This window comes from Ictalurus punctatus, chromosome 1 (assembly GCF_001660625.3).
Source record: "Ictalurus punctatus breed USDA103 chromosome 1, Coco_2.0, whole genome shotgun sequence".
Classification (NCBI taxonomy): Eukaryota; Metazoa; Chordata; class Actinopteri; order Siluriformes; family Ictaluridae; genus Ictalurus; species Ictalurus punctatus.
Window position 1 is genome coordinate 35,116,660 of NC_030416.2, and position 11,907 is coordinate 35,128,566.

The window sequence follows — 11,907 nt, forward strand, 5'->3', positions numbered from 1 at the left end:
ACTATGTTTCACAGATGAGCTTGTATGTTTTGGATCATGTTTTGGAGCAGATCCGTTCTTTCTCCACTCTTTGTCCTTTTCATCACTTTGGTGGAAGTTCATCTTGGTTCCAGACCTTTTATGGATCATCTCTGTATTTCTTTGTGAATTCCAATCTGGCTTTCTGATTCTTACTGATGATGAGTGGTTTGCATCTCGTGGTACGGCCTCTAATGTTTCTGCTCTCGAAGTGTTCCTCGAACGGTGGATTGTGATACCTTCACTCCTGCCCTGTGGAGGTTGTTGGTGATGTCACTGACTGTTGTTTTTGGGTTTTTCTCCACAGATCTCACAATGATTCTGTCATGTTGTTTTCCTTGGCTGAACTGATCCATGTCTGGTTGTTAGTTCTTTTTCAGGACATTCCAAATTATTGTATCGGCTATGCACAATGCTTATGTAATGGCTCTGATAGATTTCCCCATCTTTTCTCAGCTTCAAAATGGCTTGCTTTTCTCCCATAGTCAGCTCTCTGCTCTTCATGTCGGTTTTATCCTTTTTAACATCCAATGCAGTCATCACAGGTGAAATCCCGTGCTCAAACCAAGAGTAGACATTCAGAGCTATTAATTCGTTAAACAATCACTTTAACAGAGCACACCTGGGCAGCAAGAAACTCCTATCAGTCGCGTGTTCCAATATTTTTGATCACTTGAAAAAAGGGGGCGGGTTCAAACCAAAGGTGCCATTTTTTAAAGTCGTTTAACACGTCTAGATGTAAATATGAGGAAATGGAAGCTGAAATTCTAAATCTGTCGTCTCATATTCGTATTTTGATCTAAAACCCAGATGCCTTCAGCGTATAGCAAAAAAAAACTTTAAAAAGAGGAATCGGCTGCGCCGTTCCAATATTATCAGCGGGGACTGTATGTAAGAATTTAACTGAATTCTTAAAATCTTTTCAAATCTCTAACAAAAAAATAAAAAATGGATATTATTTATTACAAGAAGCCAACTTTAGCTGCTGTATATTTCCTCCTCAAATAGCAGAGTATTTTTATTTTTTTTGTCAGCAGTTATTATTAGCATTATTAAATTTCTTTCTTAATCCCGGGGTCCGGTTGTATGAGGCTTAGCTGAAATATTCATTCATTCATCTTCAGTGAGCCAATCCAGGGCGTGAGGTGAGAGAATTCACCCCTTGACGAGACAGCAATCCACTGTAGGGCTAAGAGACAATATCCTACACAGAAGTTTGATCACGATACACAGAAGCATACAAACATCAGCAATCTAATCTAGTGTGTTACATCTTTCAGTCACTACAGCACAAGTGGGCTGTACACGTGAAACCTGCTATTCAGCTTGATCGGGGTGCGTCCCGGTGACGTGTTGACGTGTCGCTGGCAGACGCACTGCAAAACCACTCTGAAGTCGTGAATCATGGTGCAGTGAGTCATCCTCTCACGACACAGGAACAATAATGTCATCATCACCATCACAACGCACACATTCGGATTGTCTCTCAGAGCATCAGGAGCACTCGGGACTTAACTGCCTAAATGCTTTGGACGTAGACACCAGGAAAAAAAAAAAAAGAGGAAAAAAACCATGACGCCATCAATATCTGTCGTATATATGCTTAATTTAGACCACTTACTGAAATACACCGGACTTTCTTGCTACAGATACTGTACTATACTATACAGTGTGCGTTTGTGTACGTTTCGAATAAAACCCTGTGTGTTGTGCTGTTCTGGGAAAATAATCAAAGGCAGGTTGGTGTGATGGAGGAGAGATAATGAGCCTTTATTGATCACATATACATTACAGCACAGTGAAATATCTTTTTTCTTCGCATACCCCAGCATGTTAGGAGGTTGAGGTCAGAGAGGGTTAAGGGCCTTGCTCAAGGGCCCGACCGTGGCAGCTTGGCAGTGCTGGGGCTCGAACCCCCGACCTTCTGACCTGTAACCCACTACTGCTCCCCTGTTACTGTTACTGTTACTCTTACCATCCCAAAAATTGATTATATTCCTATAACAATGTCTCGGAGTGTTTCATTCCACAAATACTACAGCAAGCCCCCAACAATTAGCTACTTTTTTATTCATTAAAGAATGACACACAATACATTTTATTCCTCTATAGGTATATCGTGGACCATCTGCACAACAAATCAGTTCCCGTTACGACTTACGATCGACATTATGGAAGGAGACTCCACCCTCAAGAGTCCCCCCCAACCCCCCCCGAAATCTTCAGGACAGAGGACCTGCTGCGTGATTTATTTAATTTTTCTGTCTTATTAACGTCAAGAGAGAGAAAATAGAGCGCGGTGCGGGAACGACTGTTTATAGCTGCTATAATGTACGTGAAAACAGGAACTAACTTGTGTTAAATGTAACTTTAAATGGATAAAAAAAAAAAAAATGATGACATGTCCTGTATTTGTTTTTGTTTTTTTTGTTTTTTTTAAATAAAAATTGTAATTGTTGACAAATTGCTGTAGCACAAGAGGAATAAAACACTTCAGGATTGGCTTTTTATCGGAAAAGAATCAACTTTTCTGCTTCGCCGCGTCATCAGTTGTCGATTATCTTCCTACAACGGAACGACGCCGAGTGTTTAACCTAATATTGGGCATTAATTTGTGGTTATATACTGTACATCTGTTGAATTTTTTTAACACTCGGTACCTTTAGTTAGCAGTTGAAACATTTCAGGTTCGTTTCCTTCATCACTGCAATGAAAAGGGTGACGTTTGACCCGTGACGCTGAAGCCGAGCTCATGATAATAATAATAATAATAATAATAATAATAATAATAACAAGAGCTTGAAGTACTGTACGTAGCAGCGAATCTCCTCCTTCCTTTCCTCGGCTGCTGTGTTACCCAGACCTGTCGCTATGGTGCCCGTAAACGTTTATGGATTCATGAATATTTAAAACACATTCCATACAGCCGATCAACAAGGACTATACGGCCAAAGAATCCATTTAGAAAGAGCTAGTCTTGCTTTTTACTCGATTCCTTCCTCCCCCAGAGAGGTCTCAGTTTCATCAGCAGCAGATTGTCCTAAGAAATAGCGGGTTGGATTTTTCCGTGGCCCAGCAATCAGAAATCCTGCACCGGACCCGGATTACACATCAGGTACGGGATCTCAGGTTCCCACGAAAGAACACATGCGAGACTACGGTCCTGAAGAACACGTCCTCGTTTCATACGTCTGGTATCTGGGACTGGTTGCTGGTCGTTTCAGATCGATGGTCTCACATGTTAATCTACACATACACGAGCTCATAACATCGCACAACCAACTTCCTGTGCTGCTTCTCGTGTTCGTTTGCATCAGGAAATCGTTTTCAGTTGCCGAAAACATGACACGATGTATCGAGAGAGGATTTTAGTTTATCAGACAGGATGATTTGCACTTATTTCATTAACTTTAACATCAGACCTGACATGGTTTAAGTGATCAACTTTAAATCTTATTGAAAGTCTTGGGCGCATTTACACCTGTGTGTGTGTGTGTGTGTGTGTGTGTGTGTGTGTGTGTGTGTGTGTGTGTGTGTGTGTGATGTGAGTAATCCATATCCAAATGTAATCCCAAGACTCATAGTCAAATGATGATGTATAAACAATTTTTCCACCCCAAAAGAACCAACTTCTGGCGTGATCTAACGATCTGTCTAAAATGTGCGAATTTCACGTCTGATCATTCACACGTGACTTTTCTTTTTAAGGGATAATAAAAGGATTAATGAGCGTAAATTACAAACAGGGTAAGATTGATCCATGGTAACCATGGGAACAGGTTAGAACTCTGGAGATGGTGACCTCTGGTGGTGAAACAAGATTTTCTTCAGGTTACAGTGGAAAAGAAATGTCATGTGCATCGTGTTTCACGTTTCGGAAATGGAATTTTTTATGTAACACGTCAATGCCAGTACTATGCTCTGTAACGCTTTCGGACCTTTTTCCAGCCATGGCATTTTTTTATTTATTTTTTTTTAAATGAAATAATTCCCTAGCATGCTGTTAACACTAACCACTAATAAAGGTATGCACCTTCCTTCAGTGTTTTTCTTTAAAGCCATGCACACACACACACACACTCTCTCTCACACATTCACGCACACCTGGGGCAATCTAGCAGAGCCAATCCACCTAGCATCACATTTTTAGCCAGTGGAAGGAATTTGGAGAACCTAGTGAAAACCCACACGGACATGGCGAGAACATGAATTCCCACCCGAGCTCAGAATCGAACCGGGGACACCGGATATATCAATCTAGACCTGTGATCTAAGGATTGAAACCTCGCGAAGACAGATCATATGTAAACGTTTCGGCGTTAGGGATAAGTCGTTCGTGTTGTGAGGAGCATTATGGGGGGGTTATTTGTTGACGAATGAATGAAGACATCAGAATAGACTTAGTTAAGAGCTAGTCTTGGTTCATTTCATTGAAGATTTACATTTTTATGGCGCAGCTAAACGGAAAAAGCATTTTAATTAAGTGCAGTATTCCGTGTTAGCTATGTGGCGGTGTCGTTGAGCCGCATTAAAATGCGTTTCCTGTGTTAATCCACTATTCGAACGCTAAGATAGATGTGACTATTTACGAGCTGTTTGATTTACTGCAGTTAAATGAATTGTAGCAGCACTACCGAGCGGCGTTAGCTACGTGACAGATACAGTCGACATGCTGCATGTACAATAATGTTTCTTGAAGCGAAGCCCTAAAATAACGGGAGAACGTTTTCGTTCTGATTGTCACGGACAGTCAGGGTCCCATGTTCCTCCTGACCATCGGTTAGAATTTTGAGTGACATATATTTGAGTCTGCCGTGTCTCCGTACTCCGTCCCGAGCTTTCCTCGTCGCACGTCTTGCGATCGTCAGGACGTTTGTTCGAGACGCAGGAGAAACACGTGAGGAACACCGGGATGAACACAATGCCGTGCAGCAAACCAAACACCATGACGAGAAACATGATTTTAAAGAAGGTTCGAAAGATGTGGTTCTTGGAGCCGGCTAACACCAAGACGCCTATTATGGTGGACAAAGCGCCTTGCAGTATAGGATAGCCCAAACAAAACAGGGCGTCGATAGCACGCTCGTTGGCGGTTTCTTGCTTGCTCGAGACGAAGGAGTAGGAAATATGGGCTGAAAAGTCAACAGTGAAACCAATACACACGACCAGAATGATCATGGAAATGGAGTCGAGATTGACGCTCCATAACGCCATGAAGCCAGAGACCCCGGTGATGACCGAGCCGATGGAGAACGTGACCCAGAGAGAGCACAGAGGGTTGGGGATCAGGATAAGCGAGATGACCAGCATGACCGCTGCGGTGACGGCCACGTTCTGAACAGTGCTGCTCACTATCACGGTGTATTGGTCTAAGTAGATGAACATGGGATGAAACACCAGTAGATTTGCTGCTCTACAGTATTCCGCTGTGTTTCTAAGCTCGTTAAACATCGTTATCTCCATAGCAGCGTTGACGATGTTTATAGTCTGCACAAAAAAACGAGAGGCAACGATTGTGCCGTTCACGATGTTCACGTCTTGCCCGAACTCAGGGACGCGGTTGAAGAAGTTTGGCAGGTTGGTTTTAAAAACAGTCTCGTTGTTTACGTCTTGTCCCGTGGTTTGAGTAAACGTCACATAAGAGTCAAGCCAAGAGGTATACAGATCCTTGTCGACAAAACTGAGCTTGTTGAAGTCTTCCATACAGCGCCCTAGCTCAGATCTTCTGCACTGGTCCCAGTAGGGAAACTCCTCAGTCACTACCACCATGACGTTTGGGCCGTAACTGGAAAAGTACTTCTTCTCGTCGTCATAGAACATGATTACGTAGGAGTCGTCTGCTGCTAGATGTTTCATTTCGATCCCCTGTTCCAAAAGGAAGCATCCGTAAATCCCAGCAGCGAGATACCCAAGATACAGGAATATCACACACACCTTGGTCGGTGTCTTGGTAAGAATGGGGCCGTAGTACTTTTTGAAGAAATGATTAACCGGCTGCTCTTTCTCAGTGCCAGTCTGCCGGTCAAAGTCTCCTCCTGTGCAGCAGAGGGCGTAAGCCTTGGATCTACCCGCCGGACTCTCGAGTGGGATCCTCAAGCAGGTCAGCCAGTGTCGGTTCCCTGCTTCTCGCCTCCCGTTGAGGGCCAGAAAGCCTCCGAAGAAGGTGATGTTGTACAGGAAACAGAATATAATGGCCGTGCTGGTGTACAGGCAGAAGACCCGGACGGACGCGAAGTCGCTCGTGAGGCCGATGTAGAAGCCCAGCACGTTGGTGAGCGTCGTGATGGTAATGGACATGGCGGCTTCTTTATAAGTGTCTGCCATTCGCTTCGCAACACTGTCTCTGACGTCGGTCTGCTGCCAGTTGGCCAGCATGATGAACATATCGTCAACACCGATGCCTGAAAGGCAGAGACAGTTCGAACAGTTAACCAAATGTAGTTTGAGGACAACTCATTTCAAAACATCTGGAGCATGAGCCATTTCTGACATTCCCTCTACCCAAGCAGCAAGTCATTTCAGTGAAATTAATGAGTTCGTTTACATTCATTTAGATCTTAAACTTTCAACACTATCCAAAAAAAAATAAAGTTTTTTAAGGTGAGACATATCGGGTCAAAATCAAAAACAGCTGATTGTTGGAGAGGCTTCTGCTGAATAAATATGCATAAATGTGCATAATTATCCAAAATAAAATCCTAGTCTTTTGATGTATTTTATTTAAAATCATTTATTTATTGTCTAGACAAGAAAATACAACGCACTGTAAAAAAAAAAAAGAAAAAGAAAAAGTGTGTAAAGTGTGTGTGTGTGTGTGTGTGTGTGTGTGTGTGTGTGTGTGTGTGTGTGTGTGTGTGTGTGTGCGGGTCAGGAAGCTTTCCAGAGATATATCACATGATGTGATTGTGAATTGGGCGGAGCTTAAAGATTCACATAATATGGTAGTCATAAGTCATAAGTCAAATCTTATTATTATTATTATTATTATTATTATTATTATTATTATTATTTTAATATGAGTACATGATGTTTTTGTACTGAATATTTCTGTACCTTACCCAGAATTAAGAAAGGCGAGTTAGCCACGGTTATGACGAACGGCACTCCGGCATACAGCAACAGGCCAAAACTGCTGATGACGGCCAGTCCGGCAGAAAGGACACCCACAAACGCCACCCACAGCCTGTTCCTCACGTTGTCCAGTCTAACAGACAGATAGAGAACACATCAAATACTGCATCCGCATGAAGAATTCTCGAATCTCATGGGTCAGAAGGTGCCGATTGGTTTTCTGTTACAGCAGCTGACAGTAGTTCAGGTTTAAATGAACCCGCTCATCGTCGTTTCCTATTGTTTCTATAGTAACGGGGCAGTGGTGGCTTGGCGGTTAAAGCTGGGGTTCAAGCTGCCACTGTCGGGCCTTCGAGCAAGGCCCTGTTCTGTTTACATGGAAGGAGTCTCCAGTGTCAGCGCAGAGGACATAGAGTGTGTGGTTTCTCGGTAGCATACTGTAACAAGCCGTACCGACTTTTTCGCCTCGGCGAATTCAAGAGAGAAAAAAGACACGGTGGTGAGGGAACGACCGAGAGCAGGAACCAACCTCTCGTGGCTGTTCCGCGTATATCCTGGACCAGAGGATGTGAATAGACTTTGTGAATTGGGGAAACATATAGTGAGACGTAATTATACAGTTTTCCTTCGAGATTGTGAAAAACAATCGTTTCGCCTCTCATGATGTTAATGTGAGTGTGTACCGTGTGTGCTCCTCATATCTCTCTACTTCCTTCTCGTCAACGGCACACGCGTGCTTGGTGAACATTCCGCGCACTGATTTGGTCGCGGGGAGATCTCGACAGAATTCGGAGGTGCTCTCAAAAACTTACCGCATACACGATATTATGGAGAACAGGATTGCAAGGACGTAGGTGATGGAGAAAAACGGGAGGCCATCGGTAGTGTGTTTCTGCACCTCCTCCTGCCTGGACAGTGAGGTAAAGTGAGATATCTGGAAGGGGGAGGGGGGGGAGGAGCAAAAAACAAGTAAATAAAAACATATTTTAAACACCTTTTATTTTCAGCTGGGCTCAAATCTTTAACGTGGCACTTTAATGTTTCACTTCTTAATACACAGTGAGGAAGGAATTAAACACGGCAGGGCGTGCAGTTATACTGGAGGAAAACAACACGGTGGTGTGACGTGTGTGAAGCAGGGTTACTCTCCCCAACCCCGTGTAACGTCCTTTCGTAACGATGGCACGTTCTTTTACTTATTACGGAACGACCTGTACTTTTTATCCGTCTACGGTCGCATTTTATAAAAGTTCTTCTTTTGTTTTTTTCTCGCTTGAAGTCGATAAGCCGGGGAGGAGAGAAAATCCAGCTCGTCGTGAACAACGGTCGTTGCTAAGCACCGATGCTGGACGACATCCCCTCGCCGGAAACGTCACCACATCGACAGTTACGTGCGCTTTTTTTTTTAAAAAAAAGAAACAAACATCCGTGTATGTCGAATGTTCACCGTATACGTCGCTGTGAATGTATCGCTGTTACTATGGAAACGATACTATATTAGAATGAGAGCATTAATATAAACTTGTGTTATGGAAAATTACTCAGCGCCTTAGTGGTTAGCACGTTCGCCTCACACCTCCAGGGTCGGGGGTTCGATTCACACCGTGGCCCTGTGTGTGTGTGCGGAGTTTGCATGTTCTCCCCGTGCTGCGGGGGTTTCCTCCGGGTACTCCGGTTTCCTCCCCCAGTCCAAACACATGCACGGTAGTCTGATTGGCGTGTCTAAAGTGTCCGTAGTGTATGAATGGGTGTGTGAGTGTGTACGTGATTGTGCCCTGTGATGAATTGGCACCCTGTCCAGGGTGTACCCCGCCTCGTGCCCGATTCTCCCTGGGATTGGCTCCAGGTTCCCTGCGACCCTGATAAAGGAGTAAGCGGTACAAGATGGATGATAATTCGTTCATTATTTTGTCTCTCGGCATCGTCTGTATCATACCTTGACTTTCTTGTTGTTTGCTTCGGCATGAAGGACGTGATGGAATTCTCTCAGCCAGTCGTTGGAACCGGAGATATTTTTCAGAAAGTAGAAAAGTCTGATCGCTTGGGCCTTCTGAATCGTATTTCCAGATGTTTCCACACCACCGAGTTCAGAGCCGAGGAAGATGAGACCGCCTCTGAAAGCGTACGTTGGAAACGTTATATTCATCTGTCCGATTTTGTCTGCGTTGTTTTCAGAGATGTCTATTATGGCGTTGCTGACGCACTCTCCATCCACGGTGGTGCACAGATCCTTGAAGCCTACGTCTGTCTGTCCGACCTTCACCAGAAGACCGGTCACTACGTTGTTAATACGAACGACTTCTTCGAAAGGACTCTCTGTGAGAATGTTGTCTCCGTTTTCAGTAGACAGGACGGTTATTGCGTACTTCCCTTCGGCGTAGAGTCTTTGGCTTGAGAACATGGAGTCGTTAATTGGGAAATTCTTCATCACGAAAAGCCTGGCTTCCTTCGACGATCCGTTGATGGGTGTGAACTGGTTCTCTATGTCATTATCCTCGAGCTCGGCGAGAAAAAGCAGGCCTCCGCCGAACGCCAAGGACATGAGAAGAGGAACGATGATGAACCACTCAGGAGAAGAACCCACCACATGCCCGAGCTTCTCAAAGAGCCTGGAGAAAGGCTTCTCGATGCAGTCGGTCCGAAAGCGCGGCATGACGCTCTGAGAGGAATGACGACGTCGAGCAGTGTAGAGCGATCCGGATCGATGTCCTTTATATAGGCTTTATCTGTCTATAACCCGGCCTCTTTTGGAAGGAACAACAGGGAAGTATTTTCATTAAATGAATCACTTTGTAAGTTCATAGGACACAAAAATATCACACTCAGTGTTTTTCCCCCTCTCTATATTTCCTCAAGATCTCTTGAGTACTGTAATAAAAGTGGTCTAAAGGTCTGATCATATTAACGCTGAGCTAAATAAGGAAGGCATTTCTAAACACGGCGCACTTTTGGACGTTTACTTCACTTTCCGCTCCTTACCGATTTAGAAACCTGCACGGATCGCGGCGTCTTTTCCGACGAATTTGATAACGGATCATTTCTGCGTTCTATTACGGGATGTTCGCAGGTATCTCGCTTTTAATGGAACCCAGGAGCTCCCAAACTAGGCGTCGTGCCCTTGTGAGGTCGTGCGGTTTACAACAAGGGTCGAATCCCCTGTTATGTTTTATTCGGAGTTTGAATTTACAACTCCAAAATTTCATGTCTGTGTTGTCATATCGTTTTGTACACGGTCCCTTACAAATAAATGTAGACTTAGACTTTTCTCAAGGACATCTGTAAATCTCCGTGACGTTTTTTTTTCTTTTTCCTGCACTTATTCGCCGTCGCTTTGTGAATGACATGAGTGCCCCTTTACTTAATTTGCTTTTTCGTGTGTGTGTTCTTTCCTGGTGAGTTGAAATCTCAATTACAGCAGAATAATACCTGCGTCCTTTGCCGGTTAAGATTAGCATAGATTCGTTGGATTCGTAAGAGTAGCTATCTTCTTCGAAGCCCCGACAGGTTCGTTCACGTCCCGCGTCGTGTACAGACACTCGAGTGGAGATATTAACGCCATGTACGCTTACGGTTAACAGCGTTAGCTCCGGACGTGAAGCACAGGTCCTTACCGAACGTCACAAAGAGCCGGAGGACGTTTAACGACGGTAGATGAAGATGTTCACGATTGGTGACGGTCTCCTGTTGTTTTTTTTTCCGATCATGGAATATCTGTTTTCCATAAAACCATGGATAAAGGCCAGGGGGATGCTGGTTGACCGTCTTAAGTAAATGCAGCCCAACACAGAATCGAGAAAATGCAGTTGAATGAAAGGTTTTCATTCGGATTTGCTGATAAACTGCAAAATAGTGCTACGTTTGTTTTCGATAGACTGACCTGATTACAATGAAGGAAGTCCTTTCTTTTATTTGCTATAATACACTTCCGTCTACTGATAAAACTGGCGTGGTTACTTTAGGTCCTCATAAGCAAGCCAGCACACCGCTATTGATTATATTTATTACACTGATAATGTGAGTGTGACGGGTTACTCCAGGGCTTTCGAGCCAATACGGCTGAGACTTCATGATCCGGGCCAGATGTGTCACGATAGGGAAAACACAGAAATGTGCCTATGTTTATGTACAGTATACAGTACATCCTCTCATTTGCTGTTTTGTCAGGTCTAACGAGCACATAGGTAACTTTGTATGTATATAATTACCCAATCTATGATCGTCAAAGGATCACTGAGGACGAGACTAGACGTGGCATATGGTGGCGGTGCACCGTTCTCAGGACAGCAGTGACACTGACATTTACTGCATAGTTTACACTGTGTGTGCGTGATCTCGGTGAATTTGACTGTAGTTTGGTCGTTTGGTGCCAGTTTGAGTATTTCAGAAACTCCTGATCTCCTGGGCTTTTCACACGCAGCAGTCTCTAGAGTTTACACTTACAATGAGCAGCAGGACCTTGTCGATGCGAGAGGTCAGAAACGAACGTCCAGACTGGTTCAAGCTGACAGGAAGGCTACAGAAAGTCAAATAACCACTCTTTACACCCACGGTGAGCTGAAAAGCATCTCAGAATGGACAGCGCATCGAACTCTGAGGTAGATGATCTATACGAGCAGGAACCCGCGTGGGGATCCGCTCCTGTCAGCCCAGAACAGGAAGAGGATACAATCTGTAGAGCTGAGGATTGGAAAAACGTTCATTTTATTTAATACCTGTGTACTTTTTAATCTCCTTGTGTTTATTTTCACACTCATATATTTTCACTCCATCTTTTATTTGCCCTCGTATATTCTACTACTATTACTATCGTCTGCATAT

General features: G+C 43.9%; 1 protein-coding gene across 1 annotated transcript; it reads right to left on the reverse strand.

Annotated features, from left to right (window-relative positions):
* Positions 1 to 2,245: 2,245 nt before the first annotated feature.
* Positions 2,246 to 10,828, reverse strand: LOC108256474 (patched domain-containing protein 3). The gene is made up of 4 exons (XM_047158602.2): positions 9,026 to 10,828; positions 7,902 to 8,023; positions 7,077 to 7,222; positions 2,246 to 6,419 (listed from the first exon to the last, which is right to left on the reverse strand). The coding sequence occupies exons 1-4, from the start codon at positions 9,740 to 9,742 to the stop codon at positions 4,759 to 4,761; spliced, it is 2,646 nt and encodes an 881-aa protein (XP_047014558.1). The 5' UTR covers positions 9,743 to 10,828; the 3' UTR covers positions 2,246 to 4,758.
* Positions 10,829 to 11,907: the final 1,079 nt, after the last annotated feature.

Bases quoted from the DNA above. Each gene is read 5' to 3' on its own strand.
- LOC108256474 (XM_047158602.2), bottom strand. From the start codon at position 9,742: ATGCCGCGCTTTCGGACCGACTGCATCGAGAAGCCTTTCTCCAGGCTC. The intron at 8,024-9,025 runs GTATGATACAGA...TCCCCCTTCCAG, and splicing joins CAAACAACAAGAAAGTCAAG to ATATCTCACTTTACCTCACT. The intron at 7,223-7,901 runs GTAAGTTTTTGA...TCTGTCTGTTAG, and splicing joins TCCATAATATCGTGTATGCG to ACTGGACAACGTGAGGAACA.